This window comes from Glossina fuscipes, unplaced genomic scaffold (genome assembly GCF_014805625.2).
Source record: "Glossina fuscipes isolate IAEA_lab_2018 unplaced genomic scaffold, Yale_Gfus_2 0, whole genome shotgun sequence".
NCBI classification, from domain to species: domain Eukaryota; kingdom Metazoa; phylum Arthropoda; class Insecta; order Diptera; family Glossinidae; genus Glossina; species Glossina fuscipes.
Genome location: NW_023998414.1, coordinates 17,226,100 through 17,246,005, shown reverse-complemented (window position 1 = coordinate 17,246,005; position 19,906 = coordinate 17,226,100). Strand labels below are relative to the sequence as shown.

Below are 19,906 nucleotides of genomic sequence, written 5' to 3'. Positions count from 1 at the left end.
TATTCCACAACTTTAAAAAATAGTGTAAAATGAAAAACTCTATATACTTTTTCAAAAAACCATGCAAAAAAGTAATGAAATCTCTTTACATTTTTGTAAAGCGAAATACCATTCATTTTTACTATATGAAACAAACTAAAATTAGTGTACAATGAAAATTCCGCCCTTAAGTGCAACAATTTTAATTAGGAATGAAAACCCTTTGCGCAACAATTCATAGCTGCATGTTTATTACGAGCTGGTTCAAATGCTACCAGCAGTAGATATGTCGGGTTTGTCTAGGACGACTGTCAATTCAAATGAAGAATGATTATAAAATTCGGGTATTCCCCTTAGAACGCCTAGCTATTAGCACATGTGTGGGCATAATTCGACCCACTTCTGACCACAGTATGGCCGCAATTGTACTTTATTGGTGCATGTATAAACTGTCAAAATTACATTTAAAAATAATTTTTTTTTGTTTCATGTCAAAATAGAAGATTTGTGCAAAAAAGTGTATTTTTTCCCATAGAATAACTGTGTTATTTCAAATTCGGGTAAAAATAGAGGGTGCAAAACAACAGTGGCATGTATGTGAAGCTTAGATCTTTGGTTAAGACTTTGGAATTTAGCACTAGCAGACATGTTCAAATCGATTCCAAAATCACGGACATAAAAATTTGCAGACGTTGTGGGCGATATATTTCTGATGTCTTTTGTGGCTGCGGTATATTTTAGAAAATCACTCTCATGTATCGCAAATGTAATTAAAAAAAAGTTATTCCATATTACATGATACATATAAATCATATTCTTTCTAATTGATATGAATCGAAAATTTTCAAATCTACATTGGTTAAAATCTAAAATTTAATTTATTTTCCATAACGCAGAATATTTTATTACCAATGAAATGGTTCAAATATTATACTCATCAAATGGACCTATAGAAATACTGAACATTCGTCATCATCTGGGTGAAAGCTTAGCCAGTCTTTTTAGATATAACCGGGATAGTCTAGCAAACTAATTTATAAGCGCAGTACTAAAACCGGTAAAATGTTAAGTGATATATTACGTGTACAACGTCCCGGCACAAAGAATTAAAGAAACTATCTTTAGAATCATAAAGGAAGGAAACAGGAATTTTTTATAAATATTAATCTGATTGTTGATAATAAAAAAAGAAAAAAAAAGTAAACAATATATAACAATTTTCTAAAAAAAAATTCATGCATTACGGATAAATTTTCGAAATTTCTTTATACATTTGCGTTACTAACACCTTACGTTTTCATGAACTATGAAAAAAATACGTTAATAAGTATCCTCTGTGAGAAGAAATCTGCAAAACGTACACTTTAACATCTCATGGCCACCGAACAACTCTTTCAATAGCTGATTCTCCAAACTTGAAGCCAAAGCATAACATTGTGGGCAATAACATTTTTGAAATAGAGGTAACTGCAAATAGATTATAGATATTGGAAAAGCTTCACGAAAGATATGTAAGATAACCAACTTGTGTCTGAGATACCGAACATCTCTGTATAACATGTTGTTTAGAGCATTTATTAAATATATTCATGTTAATTGTTTCGTTGCACACATTGCAATGTTCTTTTTTGTAATGTAAGGCACTTAAATCGAAACTGCACTCATTTAAGTGTTGGTTGACTGCTTTAAGGAAGTTCTCTGTGGTCTCACTGAAAGAATTCTCTTCATTTATGTTGTCCTTTAAAGTGCTTAATAAAAATTGCAGTTTGTTTTGCATACAAGCAATTGATAGTTGCTGAAAACTGCTAAGAGTGGAAGCTTTTCGGTATTCTTGTAAGTACTCTAGACGTGAAAGGATATGTAAACTTTGCACTGCTGGCTCCAAAAAGTCTAACTCTATCGAGGTGTGACTTTTATATGTTCGGAATTTAAGTCTGAAAATTTCGAATCACTTACGTTTATATCTATTATTATTATTGTAATTAACAGCTTTACATACCTCTGATGTTTAGCTACATTACGTGTTATAAATAATTTTATTTGCATTTTCTGCAAGAACGCGTCATTAAGGATTTTCGGCATTTTAATTTGTCCAATATTGAAAAATTCGTTATATTTATCCATTTCCATATTGTTGAAAATATCCAAACCTATTGTCATTATCAAATCTTGTACATCGTCCATTATTTTAATATTCACGTTACGTAAACGTATAAGCGCATCTTGATTATTTAATTTAACGACGTTAAGAAACGCTGTGGCATTCGTATATTTCGAGTTGTGTAAGTATTCTTTATTACGAAATAACATTACAGACCAGAGGCATCGATTTTTAGAACAACAAATACCTAAAATTTGCATATTCGTAGTATCAAAATTATGCTGTATAAAATCTTCGTCGATTTTAAGTTCCTCTGAAGAAGGACACGATATACGTATGCATTTTATATGGCCAACTATTGTGGTTATGATGTATTCCATGTCATTTAACACTTCAATACCTGAAGTAGATATAAAAAACGTATTAATAATTGATATTTTGATTGAATTTGAGTTACCGACCAGTTATTTTAATGCCATTTACGTAAGCAGACGCACTGCTCTGCAATAGCCCCTGCGTTGTTAAACGATAAACTAATATGTGTGCCGATTTGCAAAATACAACAATATACGAATTTAGTGATGGATTAAATCTAATAAAAGCCTTACGACAGGTCATGCGATCTTTACGACTCCATAAACATTCAACCTCCTTAATATTTACATTTTCACGATCAATTTTAAATAACTTTATGGTTCCTTGCACACAACAAGCTAATAACAAATTTTTATAATTTGTTAAATATGTGATTTTTGCCAATGTAGTTTTTATCTGCATATGCTTTGTGAATTCAATTAAGGACTCGTCAAATTTTAATGATATAATATAACCGGCCGCAGTTCCCAAATAAATGATATGCTCAGCATGATCCCAGCAAAAACTAGTTATTAAATAATAATTGATATATTCGCGTAGTTTCTCAAACTTTCTGATGTCCGTGAGAGTCTTAGTAATGGGAAATTTATGTTCAAGCAGAATACTGAACAAATTCGTATTCACTGGTAGCCATTCCTGCGATATATTTGTTTGCACATATAGTTCACAAGCGCCATAAGTCGTGAGTACTGTACATGTGGGCGGCACCCGATTCGGTATCCATTCCGCCTGCAGCACACGAGCTTTAGGCGGATCTAATGAGCACTCACTGACATAAATTGCATCTAAAGCTAATTCTTGACTTTCTTGTGTATTTGAATGCTCATACATGTGGCTTAGGCTTAAAGGCTTTAGCAAAGGTGCAAACGGTCGTTTTTGCGGTATGTTAGCAAATTTAACACGATATGGTAAGGATATATTGGCAGAACGATCTTTAACCATTTCCATTACGTAAAAGTCAGTGGAGGAACCTACTATAGCAATGCAGTTATCCAAAGCACTTAAGCAAAAATCTGCTAAAGCGTCTAGCTTGAATTCTCCCACAGCCAGCTGAGTGAATTTTAATGATTCCATTGTCTTCTCTATACAGAAAATATCACTTGATGTTTGGTAAAAATTACACCTTTCAACGGCAGAGCTGGAGACCTCTTAAATTTTCATTTATAACTTTCTTTATCTCAGAAATTCGTCGACAATCCTATGTCCGTCTGCTCCGATATGATTGAAATTTTTTGATAAACGCACGTGTTATAAAAACAACTGGATGTGATTATAAGCTGCTATCACATGTTTCCAGTAAATTTTAAAGAGTGTGTAAGAACATAAGCAATTTTGCTTTACTTTCTAAATGCTTTTTCAAATTAAATCCTAAACAGCAAAACGACTCCTTACGCTATTTACAGAAAACTGTTGCAAGTTTTACACATTTGTGTAATTAAGAATGGAGGCTGGTACGGAGAGACAGAATATGTAAACAAATAAAAAACCATAAAATAACAGGGATGTTACATTTGGCTTGCATCAAATTTTTATAATGTCATGTTTGATATATTTTTTATTGCGTGATAGAAGAAAACGAATTGACAGACATTAAATTTCCGCTATTAGGTATGAAGAGGCAGCAGTTTTATTACATTAAATTTACAAATACAAGCCCAGATGTTATAATTTGATATTTTAGGGGCTTTATGGTAGCTTGAATGTCTAATTTATTTTACATATCTAGAGCATTTTTTTGTATTTTGTAGCGCATTCTACATAGTGTTTGCCCGGACATAATGTTTTCGGTTTATCTCGTAGGGCAACTGGCTCTTCTGCATTCTACGAATTCTCAATTACACAGACATTCATTATTTTTGTTGTTTAATATGAAGGAATTTGCTGCCAAAGCCCATCGGACATTTTTAGAAACTTACGGTGATGCTGTTCCATCATAGTCCAATTGTCGATTTTGGTTGCAGCGGTTTCAAAGTGTATATTTTGATGTGAATGACAAGGAACCAACAGGAAGACAAAAAAGTTCAAAGACAATAAATTGCAAGACTTATTAGACAAAAGCCCAGCTCAAGCTTTCAAAGACCTTAATTTTGGCAAAACCATTGGAAGCTCTCGCACGCCGCTGGGTATAGAAAATGGATCGAATCGTTCGAAGAACACGCCCAAAATACTACGTAAACTGAACACATCCGTTTTTTCAAAGGAATAAAAAAATTGATATTTTGCTCATTGTTTATAAACCACGGCAGATAATACTGCAGAAATTCGGCCGTATATTCTATGGGCAACGCTGTATAAAAATGAAAAAAATCGGGCACACCTACTCAATTTTATATTGTATCAAAAACTCATCCTTTTTTTTTTTTAACTTTTATAACGCACAGAAGCAAGATTCCAAAACCCCCGAAGATATATAAATTCTTGGCCAGTTTCAATTTCGGAATGCACCTAAGCATGTTTGTACATTAATTTGTTCATTTGACTGTATATGCAACTGTATAGTATGTGTGGTGAACATTGTTCGGTTCGCAAGATAGTGCTTATAAACCTGCGAAAAAATTTGAAAATGACCCAAACAGTTCAAAGGATGCGTCTACAATACCCACAAGTCTTTGTAACAAAAACTGTGAACATCATTGCTTTCCCTGTTTTTTTGCTTATTGTTGTATTCATAAAATACGACCCATAGACCATATAAATCTCTACTTTTGTTTTGAAAATAGAAAAAATCCATTGCGTCGAAGCATGTTTATAGAATGTAAATGTTTAGGTCTTTTCCTTCCTTTTTTAGCCCTTTTTTAAGTGTAAAATATAGTTTCCTTATTTGTTTTATTTTCTTCGAGTTTTTCTTTTTTCTTGAGTTCTAGTTGGTGGGTGAGTGAAGACAATTTGGCCGCAACCGCATAAAGTTTTCGTATTTATTATATCCACCTGAGGAGGCAAGTGGGCAAGAGCCTTGTTCGTGCGTTTAAATCTCAAATGCGGTAGAGCTTCCTTTGGTCGTAGTTGTAGTGTGAAGTGCTCAGTCATTAAAAGCATAGCAGTTACCGGTCGGGCACACAGCCACTTCCATCTGCCTATTTTTTTCTCTTTCCTCTTTTTCCTTTCCTTCTTCGTCTTCTTCTTTTTTGGCATTGGTAAATAAGTAATAAGTTTCCGTTAAATGCTGATTGTAACTTGGTTTTGGAAATTTCTGGGAAGTTTCATCTTTATTCATGATTTTCGGCTTTTTAGTTCGATTACAAATTTTCTTTTTCTCTCTTAAATTAACATAAACACAAAAGTTACACAATTACTTATTCTAAAGAAATTCTCTCCTAAGTATGCATAAGTGTTTGTCTTTGCAAATATATGTATCTGTGTATGTATAGTATATAAATGTGTACAAAGCACATAGAACGTTACAGTCGATTATGAAATTCGAATGCATTCGTATTTTTCTTACACTGCATCTATAATTGAGTCTTCTTATCTACCTGCAATATTTAATGATAATTTATTGAGCCAAATCTGTGATAGTTGTATTTATTATTATTATTATTATTATTATTATTATTATTATTTTTATTGTTATCATTATTGATTTATTTATTTATTTTTTTTTTCTTTCTTTCGACTTAATTAATATTTTTAATATAACAAACGAAAGAGACTTTTAAATCAGTTCCACTTCAGTTTTCTAATTTGTTTATTTTGTATTTATTTATTTATTTATTAAATTTTTTTTTTTTTTGTTTAATAGTTACACTAACATTATCACATCTACATGCAAATACTATATTTACAGACGGTTTACGTTCATTAATAAAACACATTTTATTTATTTGTTTTATTTTTATATTTTTTTGTTGCCCACTTTTAGTTGTTGAGTCGTTTTTAAGTATTTGGGAAAAATAGTTGCAGTTGCCTTAAAGCGAATCATATATATTTCCATTTCCATTTCAAATCGTAATATTATCTGTCGGTTCTGTTAAACAAGAAAGGACATAAGTACGTGAACTAAATTTGGATTGATCAATATTTACCATATTGTAGATGTGAAATTTAACAAAGTTAAGATTAGTTTTGTAGAGTCATCAGATTTTGAGGCGATTTCACGCATGTCCTTTGAAAAGTTTAGTTCACTTGCAAATACTTTTACAAATCTCTAGGTGACATGTCAATTTTCGCTAACAGTGCAATTTTTACCACATAAACTACACAATTGCCAAGACGGACAAATGGACAAACGAATAGACGGACTTGCTTAAGTGCACTCCAAATTTGAAAGCGCCCATGAATTTATATACTTTATTGTGCTTTTGAAACTTGTTCCTGCGCCTCATTATGGTATTGAAAAAAAATTCAATTTTGATACACTATTTGATTAGACTATTGATTAGAGGTGGCCAATTTTTCCCATTTCTCTAGCATCGTCCATAGAATATACGTTAAAATTTTTGTACATTTATCTGCTACAGTTTATGAGTAACGAGCAAAGAAACCACCTTTTATTTCTTTTGGAAAATAATTTAGGTTGTGTTGTGGGCGTGCACTCCGACCGATTTGGCTCGCTTTCAAAACCAACCCTTCCAATGTTTGTGCCAAAGTGAAGTTGCTAGCTGCATTTTTGCCACCACAGAAGGACGGACGGACATACCTAAGTCGATTCAGAATTTGATGCTGATCAAGAATATATTTACACTGTGGGGTCTCTGAAGTTTCCTTCTGGGCTTTGCAAACGTCTTGACAAAATGAGTATATCGCTTATGCGTCGGTGATGGGTATAATAAACGGTACAAATGTAAGGAATAGAATAGAAGCGTCCAAAACCATCTCGAAACTGTGCTTCTCGAACTTACCGTACAAATATCTCCTTCAATTTTTATTTATCGATTGCCTTGATGTGTAAAATGCACGGCCAGATAAAGCACGGAAATCAAGAATTATTCGAGGGGGTTGCCAAACTTTCACTTTCTTTGTAAAAAATGTGAAGCAAATTTTTATGTGGACAGAAATTATATGCTCTCATATGGGAAATTCCGAATGTGAATAAATCTTCTCGTTTTGATGCCCTATACCACTTCTTGTGTAAGTTTGTGGTGAGTTTGTGCCGATATAGACAACATTCAGAAGAACTTGAGATAGATCCAACTTTTATTATGCCAATCAATTCAGAATCATTTTCTGAGTTGATCTAAGGTTCTCTGTTCGTCTATGTCCGATCTGCAGGTCGCCATTTCGTTTCGATTTAAGCTTATCTGCTCGTTTGTTCGTTCGTCCGTGTAGTTTTTTTATAATCAACTTGCAGATCGCAATTTTTGAGATATTTTGATGAAATTTGGTAAACTTACATGTTTTTGCTTAAGGACAAACGCTATTGATAATGGTTCAGATCGGACCACTTTTTCGACCAGTTCCTATATAACACCATATTTGCATAAAATTGTATTAAGCGAGATGATGTATGGTATTTGGTGGTGGGCCGTGGCTCACTGTACTGCTTTAATACCGAATAAATGTCGAATAAATGTCGATTAGATAAGAATCCGATGAACTTTCATTCGCTATTTTTGAATTTATTGTCCAGTGTCTCTTGGCGGCTCGAACTTTTCCACATTTACTTTTTAATAATGAAGCTGTGCGTCTTTTTAATTTAAAAACGTTATCAAGCTATCTGATAATTTTTATTATAAAAACATTCAATCAATTATTCAATTTTTAAGATAATTACCGCAATTAAGTCAACACAGATCACAAGGAATTTTTTGGTTTGTGGCATGAGTGGAATTTTGAACAATTTCGCTTTATAAGAAAATTGTTATTGGCGTCGTTTTTTTATTCTATATCTATCATCGATAAAAATATCGATCAATAAAGTCGAAGACTCTCTATAACAAGAAAATACGTTGTTTTCTTTTATGGCTAGTGACCGATCACAGCATCAGTACATATACCTATGTCCGTCGATTTTTGAAAATCGACTATTTGCGGACGTTCACGATAGGCGTGTGGCAAAACCAGAAAAGTTGAGAGTTATAGCGTTGGTTGGTTGTTGTGGCAATAAATTGAAAAAAAAAAGCTAAGAGTTTTTAATAGGCCGACTAATGTTAGTAAGGAGAGACCTTAAAGCATAATGCTATAAGAGAGATAAGTTTTACTTTAGAATTAAAATATACAAACAAACTGTTGGTATGGGTGGGCATATATTTTAATTTGAAATAATTTTAGAAAAATTGTTCAGCCATTTTTTTAAAACAATTCTTCTCATACATACGCAGTCATTCACCTGAATTGTTCTTATTTAATATGACAAAACTATTTATTTGAATTTGTTATTATTATTATTACTAGGTGTTTGCAAAAATTTTGATCAGCGATTTCTACAGATAAAAATGATAAAGAAATGGGAAATACCAGGGTACATAGCACTTGAATTTGATGATTTTGATTTTCCTCTGCCTAAAATAACAGGTCCATTTAATATTATTGATTTACTCAGGTTACGCTGACGCTAATTATGGAGCGCTCAAAATTCTTCATCTTCCAAATTCATTATTTTTGGTGTTTATTTGAAAAAATCTGCTGTCGAAGTCCAGCAAACACAGTCACAGGAGGTGCTGCTCCATCATATCCTAATTCGCGGTTTTGGTTTTAACGGCCAATTTTGCCCACTTGTTGCTTCACCCAAACACGTTCAAAGGCTTATGACTGAAAATGTCATTTTTTAGGCACTTGTTGCAAGGTTTGTCTAGGACACATTGTTGCAGCTCGAGTGGAAACTTCTGCCCTACCCAGCGTGTTCATGAGACATGACGTCTTCCAACTACCAGTTATTCAGATCGACGCAGCGTGGCTAAGTTGAGTTGAGCTACTCATAAGTGGATACGTACTTACTTACCAAAGAAATTATTCTCCTTGATGTCATTGCGATTGTTTTCCTTGCCAATATTATCATTTTTATTACAAACTTATGTAAGCAAAATCATACACACACATATACATATGTAAATAAAATTTTTTTAATAAACAATTACATTTTTTTTTTGTTTTTTTTGTTTTTTTTTTTTTTTTTGTCAGAGGAATAACATAAGGGAAACATTTGTAATTGATGAAACGAAGCGGATAATACAAATGCTATATAGTTAGATATGCAGCGTAACAGTTTACTTCAGTTATACAACAGTTGTATAAGCGAGTGTGTAGGAAAAGAACTCCTGAGTGTTAAGTAAATGTAGAAAAAAAATAATAATAATAATAATAAAAATAAAAGCGAAAATGAAAACAAAAAACAAACGAAGAAATATAATTTCCACTTACAAGCTAATGGCACATTCAAGCGGTACTTTGTTGCATTTATAAATACATTTGACATATATGTGTATATAAAAAAAAAAAAAAAAATAAAAAATAAAATTAATAGATTAAGTACACTTTGCTAAGCTTCTTGTAAGAGATATTTAATAAAACGCATACAATAATATTTGTATGAATTATTTAGGAATTGAAGAAATACTACAACATACATTGATGCATACATATATCACAGTCTTATTGTTAAATACATATATATATACTTGAATATAAAAGTTAATATAAACCAAGGAAGGAAACCGTATTCGCCTTGAGACGAATCTTGACTACCTACCACGCACACACACACACACACACACACACACACACACACACACACGTACATCGGGTAAATTAAGCAAAAGATTTGAAGAATTTCCCTTTTGTTCGACGCGCAAGCATAATCACGTAAAATTTTTATTTGTACCCTTTCTTTCTTAGCGGTCCCGCTCAAGTTTAAGTAGAGTTTTCCTTTTAATTAGTACGTGCGATTGCTCCAATTGGTGTTAAGTTTCAACGTTTCAATGAGAAATTTTAACCAAAGAATCAAAGTCCGCGAGTGAGATTTTTTTGCGCTTTTGCAAAGTACAATATTACAAACAGAATGACGAGCATACAATAAGATTGTATCTTCTCCTCCTATTCCGGTGGTAGGTATTATCAATCATAGCTGTGTTAGTCGACAATAGCTGCGAAAATTGATTTTTACAAAATTGTTTCGTCTCCGTACCGTTGGGACGATTGATTATTCGTTCTGCACTTGTTTGGCAAAGTGAAACGTGTGCCGGTCGTCTGCACCATCGTGCGACTTAAAGAATAGTTTGTCATATGATTCATAAATATCGCGCCGGTAGAGTGCTGTTGCTTTATGGGAGACGATGAATGCGGTCGCATTTGTCGTACCGATTGATATGAGGCATTACTGCAAGCTTTATTCGCTGCTCGGCTGTTGTGATTGCTGGTGTTCATCATTAAGTGCAGCATACTTACAGGATTATTATTCTGTTGCTTAATAGGTGGGAAATTCATTTGGCGTTTGTATAAAGTCGATATTTTGGGGCCTAAAATCCAAGCAGAGCATGTTATTCCAAGCATTAGTTCCATGAAAGTTTTCATTAAAAACGGCCATATTGGTGTTCCGGTTTGCATACTAATAAGTTTCGTAGACGACGAGGACGTGACGTAGGGCGACAAATTTAGCCAAACGTCAGTGTTCGCAAACTCGTAAATGACGGCTAGTAACAGCAGGGCATATGGAATACAGTAGATAAAAAGAAATACTCCCGGTATTCTAGCCTTCTTTTGTAACACGGTTTGATATGATGGACAGTTGACGTTTTGCAACACATCTTTGTTACGTCGATGAACTAAAAAGCCAGACGACAAATTCATTGAACCGAAAATCCAGTAGCAAAACAATGGGGTGGCCACTAATATCTGCAAGCCCTTATCTGACTGGTTGCCTACGAAACAAGCCCCTGAAATTTAAATAAGGATTATTGTGTGTTTTCTTCTTTCTGAATAATATCTAAGCTCCTCTCTTATCCGATACTCGTCGAATTTTTGCGCTTTTCACTCCTGCACGAAATTGATAGATCAATATACGAAATACTACGAACTGTTCAGAAGCCCAAAAATTCACACAAATATTTCATATTCGTTAAACGCGTAAACCATTGCCTAAAAAGTCTAAAAACAAAACAACTTTTTCTTTTAACAACTTTTTTCGGATAGAAGAAGAGGAAGTTATTAAGCGAACCCTGTGTTAGGAAAAAGGGCAAGTTAAAACACTGCATTGGGACGCGGCGCACCATTGTGTTGAATATAGTTATTCATAGAATGAGCTTTCAAAATACAGTTTTATATGGGAAGTTGTCGAAAAGATCGTCCGATCCGAACCATTTTCAATAGAGTTCGTCCTTGGGCCAAAACATGTCGGTGTATCCAATTGTATCAAAATATTTGAAAACTTGTGACTTGTGTATGTTTGAGACAAGAAAACAAAACAGACGGACAGACACACTTAGGACAATCCAGAAAGTGATTGCGAATCGTTCTGCGTAATAAAGAGAGGCTTTATCTCCCGTCCTTCTGAGCGTTGCATACATTGGCACAAACTCAATATACTCGTGGAAAAATATTAGAAAATGATAAGACTGCAGTCATTCTCTGAAGGATATTTTTCACTTAGGGAACTTTGCTAATACTAGGGTTTTTTTCTTTTGTTTTTTTTTGATAGACTTTTCTAAATGAAATCTTGGTTTTTCTTCTTGTATAGCAAGCACAGTTTTTTCGTAATCTAAGGTTTATTCCGGTAAACAATAAAGCTTACCCAGCAATTCATCGGCATCCACCATGCGAGCAACGATAACAGCGGCAGTTTGAAATGCGGGTAAGCCCCAAGCTAAAAATCGGGCCAAAGTACTTCCGGTTATGTTCGATTCTAGTTTAGAATTTGTGCAAGCGCGACCCGACTTGGTGGCACTCTTTGCCGAATAAATACTCCCTAAGGTTATATGTCCTTGGGAGTCTGGGCTTTGACGTCGCACATCGCGATGCCATCCCATGCATAAAATGGCCCACCTGGAAAAACGAGAACAACGCAATCTTGTAGACAGTCTTGCAAGAATTCTATATCGACATGATTAGCAAGCAGAACTTAAAGGAACGAAAAAGAAAAAATCTGGCATTTACGTACCAAGCACAAGCAGCCATTCCAAAGTAGTAGCGCAGTATGAACGTTGTGGCACAGATGACGTTGGAAAGACCATCGATTAGGAGCAACGAGACATTGGGAAGCTGAGGATCAAAGCCGCAGGACGTAGCAGTACGGCCAGCTACGAAGCGTACCGTCCATCCAATTGCTACCATTGTATGACACCACATAACCGGACTAAGCACTTTCGTGTCTTTATTCATTTCCGGTTTAGATTTAGAATCTGAACCGATTATAACACAAAGAATTGCTGGTATGGCTATGCCCAGGGCTGCATACGTCCAGGTGTGCGTCCATACCTCGGCAATATGTTTTTCATTTTGATTGAACAGTATATCGGCTTCGCATAGCGGGGCGCATCGGCCCGAACGATGCAATTTTACGTATAGTTTCGACAAACCTGGACATTCGAGGCTGGGTGCTTCGGTGGGTTGTTTCGCATTGGTTAAGCCCGGATACAGATCGAGACTTGCGGGTTCGTCCAAAATTTCCCCTGGTCCTTCCATGCACATGGTTTCTTGATTGTTTTCTTTCGGGAAAAGACTGCAATCTAACGCCGGAGGCCATGGAAATCCGAAACCTTGCAAAACTGGATAGCATCGTGCACGTACACTTTCGCAAAGTGAACGACAAGGACCTATTGCTTCCGTTACCTTAGGTGTACACATGGGCACATATGTGGCGCAAAGAAACAATTTTAATTGCGAACTGCACACATACTCAATTAATGGCGAGAACGTTTGAAGCGTGTACTCAACTTCACTCTGCAATTCATTCCCAACTAAATTGGGCATCGAGGTTTCATTGTATCCAATGTTTCGGCACATTTCAATACGAATGGGTTCACATTGTCTCAAGGCGAAATCGGTCCGGCAAATAGGAACAATCAAGAGCAACATTTCAAAAAGAACATACCAAGTGAACATTATTTTCGTCAAAGGTATTATCGCGAATGGAGAGCAATTCAAATATAAATGCAATAAGAAAAGCAACGCTTACGCTTAACACAATTTAATCGTTAGCCGAACAATTTCGAATACACTTTTTAGTAAGCATTGCACGTCATTGCTAATTATGGTGGGTTTATATGTTGTTACTCTTTTCATTGTCCGAAATACAAAATAAAAAAACACAAACAAGCGAAAAACGTGAAAACCAGTTTCCTTGTTATATGCAAATTTCTGGCACTATCCTCTGCCTTACCGCGAGATAAAGCACAGTGCACACAGTAGAAGTATCCTCCAATCAATATTGTCTGCCACAGTTTTTTATTTAGCCCAATACGAATATAACGAGTAAGCAAGTGTGCGTGCATGCGTGTGTGTGTGTGTGTGTGTGTGTGTGTGTGTGTGTGTAAGTAAGGAAATGTTTTGTGCAGTTTATGTCTTGTTAACTCGTTAACTCTCCTTCACTTCTACCGTGTGCTCGCGCTTCCCTTGTCACTTCCAAAACTAATTTAATTGCTCGGCTTTAGAAGTCTTGTTATGGCTGTAGCAATAGTCATTGTTGTTTTTCTTCTTCTTAGTGAGTGTCGTTGGTTTGTTTGTTTGTTTCAAGCCAAAAGTGGTCCGTCGACTTTTTTGTAAAGTTTTCAACCGACCAGTGAACTAACTAACCAGTCGCAAAAGATGTAAATAACCAACAATAAACAAACGACCAGGCGAACCAATTTTGTTTTTGGAAATTCCTCTTGTTTAATTCAGATTGCAAGCAACGATCAACGGCAAGACAGGCAAACTACAGTCGAAAACAAGTAATCACTTCCCTTGCCCCCGTTACCAGACCCAATTAAACAGATTCACATATAAACTTATGTGTGCGTGCGTGTGTGTGTGTGTGTGTGTGTGTGTGTGTATTATATGTCGATATGTACGTTTATGTAAATGTATCTATCTACTATTTGAAATGAAAATGTATCGCACAAATCGCGCACAGAAATTCCACAAGACGATGAAAATTATTTCTAGCTTTCATTTATTTATTATCTAGGCCTTTTATTTCATTTAAACGAATGCACGCACATACGAACGATATTATTTGTAAATAGAATCTTTTTGAAAAATTCGATAATAAAATCTTTTGTTTACACTGGTTGCTGATTTATGTAAATAAAAATCTTTTCTGCTGTGCGTTTTGTTTGTTTATTGCTTGCTTCTTTAAAAATAGAAGAATTTGACAGTAAGAAATGTACAACCAACACGACACCAACACCAACACTAACATAAATACGAATATCAATACCAACGGCAAAAACGATCTTCTCTTTTGAAAAACTAAATTCATATAAAGTGAATAGCTTTTATTAATTAACTCTGATTTCATCAAATTTTATTTTTATATACAACCACATCAAATAATTAATAGTTATTTCATGTAATCATTTTGCATCATTCATTAACTTTGTTTTAACTAAATTAAAATTTTTCTCTTTATTTTCACTTGTAAGCTATCGATATAATATGTCAAATAACATATTATTTGCATGTTTAATATATTATATATATATATATATACACTTATATATATTTATTTACGTAGTTTTGGCAATAAGAAATTTTGAAAAAAATCGAGAAAACGTTTAGATTTATATGCATATTTATGCCAGCACAATATTTGGTAAAAAGTGATGATTCCCTCTTTATTTCTTTCTCTCTTTCTAAGGCTTGAGCAAAACAATATTTTACAATAACAATGCCAACTGAACTCCTAGTGATGCCAAGTAATCAAAGAAATTTCTCTCAGAGTAAACAAAGTATAACTCGTTTCCAATCTACATTTGTTATAACAAAATACAATGTTGCCAACTTAGAAAAACGTTATACCAAACTGTTATATTCTATGCAAGTGAATAAAACGAGAGGCCATAGGAGGCTAGTACAATGAGTCGTTATTCCTATTTGCGAGTTGGGACTCTAACTTTGCCGACTTTTTACAAATAAAACAAAAAGAAAAAAAGCACAAGAAGAATTGATTATCACCGCTGTTAAATTTTAAGGTTAATTATCTGATTTAATTAATTACGTGATTTGCACTTTTGATTTATACCACGCCAAGATGATGAGATCGCTATGTAAGCAATAAATGTACAATTATTGCGTGATTGAACTAAAGATTAAAAAAATGGGTTTAAAAGACGAAGCACAAAGGACTTTACTGACACCTTTAAATAAAAGAAAACAATTGCTTATATGTTTGGTTTTAAAGCAGTATTTTAAATTGAAAATACAGAATATTTATACTTCATAAGATAATATTATATGTAAACCCAAATTTCAAATTGAATAACTTTACCTTTGGGGTTGACACATTGACGTTTTATTCTTATTATTGGGATCGGACTTAAACTTTGCTGAGGTTGACTCTTTTTCAGTCGAGGACGGAGCTGTTTCAATCAAATGCTAGGAAGTCACACATAATTCAGGCTTTCTAAAACCCTCTACGTACGTTCATAGTATAAAGGTATGAAGATTAAACGTTTTTTTTTTTTTTCTTCTTTACATTCAAATTTGCATCAAAACCTTTTCGGCTGCAAGGATCATTAGATTAAAGAAGCCTCATGGCAATGGTTCCGGTGTCACCGTTTTTTTAAAAATAATTTGTTTCTTAATAATTAAATATATGTTTAATAACGTCCCTGTAACGGTAAAAAAAATGCTGCCAGATCTTAGTTAGCTAATATACGCAGAGATGTATGTTTTATATTGGCGGGTTTCTTTTACATTAAGGAAAATCTCACTGATGAATAGACGTTTTACTCTGAATTTCTTTGTTGAAGTATCAAAAATATATAAAAGACGATGAAATGATGAAACAAATTAACTATGTCGTTGCATTTCGTGCGGTGAAACGAACCAAAGCGGAAATAAATTATATGTGCGTTTTTGGGTTATGCTTATGTATATGTACATGGGTTATATTTTATCAGACGAAACGAATGATAACTGTTCGAATTTATACTAAATCATAGCAGGACAACAATAACTCTTTCCAAATTAATCAATAGATGGCGTACCTGTTCGTCGTATGGTGGATATCGATCCGATAGTGATTCCAGTTCAACTGCTACAACACTATATACATCGAATTTTACTGGCAATGGCGGAAGAGAACAAGACACTTGTGGTATGAACTTTATATTTTATTAACTATATGGAGCGAATACATATGGCGAAAAGAAAAACTATTGCCTTTAATATTTTTATATATTAAAATAAGGTTGTGGATTGACGATGAAAGTAAGTGTTGACATAATATTTTCCATGCAATTGTTTTAATTTCCTTTAACAATTCAAAGTGCGAATTGGACATGACTACCTATGTATGAGTTATACATGTTCATTGGGTATGAAAGAATTTAATAGTATTTTTAATAAATGTTTATTATCATTTTAACAAAAATTGGATTAATATCCAGCATCCTCGAACTTTGAATCTTCGTTCTATTTTCTTATGAGAGCCATGATAAAAATTGAGAGAACAAAATAGTTTATTTCCTCGTTGCGCAACATTTCGAAACCTTCATTTAAAAAAAAAATAGTTTTCCCGGCTCTAGACCATCCATTACTTAAAGTTTATATTTCAAATTTTTATACTCTACACCACAGGTGTTATATTCAGTTTTTGCGAATGTATGCAAAAGTCAGAAGGACTTGAGTTGACCCACCCTTTATTATACCGATCAACTCTGAATTACTTCTTGAATCGAGTTAGCTTGTCTGCCCCACATGACCTACTTTTTGAGATATTTTGATGATATTTGTTACGCTAGCGTGTTTGCAATTTATGATTGCCTATGCGTCTGTCCATTTTGTTTTCTTATCTTCAGCCTACAGGCCGCTTCCCATATAACGCCTCATTTTAAATATCTACAGGGCTGTGTATGGGATTTAATGGTGCGCTCTGGCCCATTATTTTATTTGTTAATAAAAAAATCGAAGATTCTGTCCTCCTATGCCAACTACTGAGAAAAAGCACCGAAAAAAACCGTACAAGTGCAGCAGTAGCAAGGGAATATTCAAGCAGACAGAGAAAAGAGCCAGATTGACGACAGAGGAACAGAGACAGAGGAGATTGACAAAGCGATAAATAAAAAAACTGACAAACGGTCAAATCGAGAAATTTACAAATCACTAAGACAATAAATCGATAGTTTGGCGAATTGACGGGTTACCGGATCAAACGGTCAAACTGACAGATGGATAGGTCAAGAAACCCATGAAACAACAAAGGAGCAGATCGAACAGACTGATGCATCGATAAAGTGACAAGCGGGTTGATTGACAGATTGTCACAACAACAAACATTAATAGATTAACAAAACGGCAAACTGGTAAATAGAGCGACCAACAAGCAGATAGAACAGGTAATGCACAAATAGTAGACCGGCAACAACAACAGGCTGGCAAACCTACATACGAACAGACTGACAAGTCGACAGTTTATTACTTTTAATGGGTTGAAATTATGCAAAAGCAAGTTTGTAGTAAAAGCTGAAGCAATCTCGAAAAAGATCGAAAGTCTCGTTGTTTGGACCCAATTATTTGTCATTGACATCTAAAAATTTCCCCCAAAAAGGCTGCGGACTGGCTAAGTAGCGCGCCCATAAAGGAAGGTCGAAGGTCTTTCTATATACGATCACTCCATATTGCATAGGCGAGGTGGATTACATTTTCGGCTTTCTAAAGTCACTGTAGGATCATCTACGTGCAAAATTTTGTGTGCTTAAACGTTACGAGCAAAAGACGAGATTTTGTTTTTGGTTTTGAAAACAAAGCTTTTGGCAGCGTACGCTGTAATGCATAGACACGTCATTCGTCGGATTTAACATGACCCTACGTGCAAGAAATTCTAATATTTTTGCCAAATTCATAGCCGATATCTTCACATATGAGGCCAGAAGCATGTTTACCCCAGATAGAACACGCATCAATAGGGAGCTGGGTGGGCAGACGGACATGTTTAAATCGATTAAGTCGTTAACAAAATGACGTTCGTCGATATAAGAATGTCAATGTGACGCATCCCGTCGAGTATTGAAAAATAAACGGCAATGTTTTCATGAGGCAGACGGCTCTTAATTGTTATTGTGTTGTATGAAATCATTTATGTAACGTTGTGAGATTTTTTTTTTATTTTAATGCTCCGCATAAACTCGCGTATATGTATAGGTGTAGGTGTTTGTGTGTCATTACTTAGGCATTTGATTTCAAATTCAGTTTCTTCACCGATTATTTCAATCTTTGTAAATCTTCGGTAAGCAGTAGTTGTTATTATTGTTATTGTATTCTCTAAATAGTTTAAGTCCGTTTGAGTAGAGGAAGTTTCTTAAAATTTTTTCTCTTCTTTTAAAAATTATCGGGATTTATTATTAACATTCATAAGGAATTCATTTCCCAATTGCATGCATCACTTCGTACACGTATGTATGTATATGCAAATGTGTATATATACATACATAGATATACCATTTAAATGAAAAATGGGAGGTATATAAAATTCGGAATCGGTAAACTATTGCTGTATTATGGTAAATTATATACACACATCTATGCATAAACACACACACAAACGCAAGTTACTTCGAACTTGTAAAAGAGTTAGACTAGAGTCTGCGAAAGTGACTAAGCGTACATTTCATTCCATTTTGCATAAGCAGAGAAGACATGAATTTCCAACCAATTGAAATACTTATTTCTGATTGTGATTAAAGCACATCGTTCCACCGCACGTGCGTGCACAGCCACACATAATAATTTTCATGTATTTAAATATACAAGTAGCTTTGATAATAATGTAGTTTACTACGCAATTTCGGCGAAACTCATTGTTTTGCTGCTTCTCATTAGTGGCTTTAAAAAAATATATGTAACATGCGTGCCAAACTTTCTTTTAAAACGTGGGCCAACTGTTACACAACACTTACATGTAGCATGTTACATGTTGCATGCTCCAACAGAGTCGATATTAGGTTGCGTAAGCTATATGCAACTTTGTTCATGTCCGCAGCTTTTTCGTCAGCAGCCTTCAAAATGCAATCACTTTCCGTTATAAGAACAAAACTCTCAGAAGTGATGACGTAGCAAAGAATATCTAAAGAGCTTTTGGAATGATCCGTTCACTTGACAGTGAAGCCAAGGCGAACAAAGTACAAGCGATCCGAGAGTGGCTTAACATGGGATTCGTAGGTACTTGCCCTAGTAGCCTAACGTCGTGATGTCGGCTAACACAACGGCGAGGATTGCGGCTGCCGCTCTCTCAGCTAGGGGCACACTACAATTGGAAAAAACTCACTATGGGGAATGGGCGACGTTCATCTGCAACTCATTATTTACAGCTCGCACGTTTGAAGGTTACCACAATCATCACGATACTCCCTGAGTCATTACCCATCGCCGCTCATATCCTAG

General features: G+C 34.6%; 2 protein-coding genes across 2 annotated transcripts; both read right to left on the bottom strand.

Moving 5' to 3' along the window:
• Positions 1–1,211: 1,211 nt before the first annotated feature.
• Positions 1,212–3,919, bottom strand: LOC119635820. The gene is made up of 4 exons (XM_038030830.1): positions 2,542–3,919; positions 1,979–2,480; positions 1,505–1,913; positions 1,212–1,446 (listed from the first exon to the last, which is right to left on the bottom strand). The coding sequence occupies exons 1-4, from the start codon at positions 3,527–3,529 to the stop codon at positions 1,300–1,302; spliced, it is 2,046 nt and encodes a 681-aa protein (XP_037886758.1). The 5' UTR covers positions 3,530–3,919; the 3' UTR covers positions 1,212–1,299.
• Positions 3,920–9,486: 5,567 nt separating this feature from the next.
• LOC119640655 (frizzled-4) lies at positions 9,487–14,606 on the bottom strand. Its single transcript, XM_038038848.1, has 3 exons — positions 12,483–14,606; positions 12,117–12,367; positions 9,487–11,262 (listed from the first exon to the last, which is right to left on the bottom strand). Exons 1-3 carry the CDS (start codon positions 13,424–13,426, stop codon positions 10,490–10,492), a joined length of 1,968 nt encoding a protein of 655 aa, XP_037894776.1. The 5' UTR covers positions 13,427–14,606; the 3' UTR covers positions 9,487–10,489.
• Between the last annotated feature and the right edge of the window lie 5,300 nt (positions 14,607–19,906).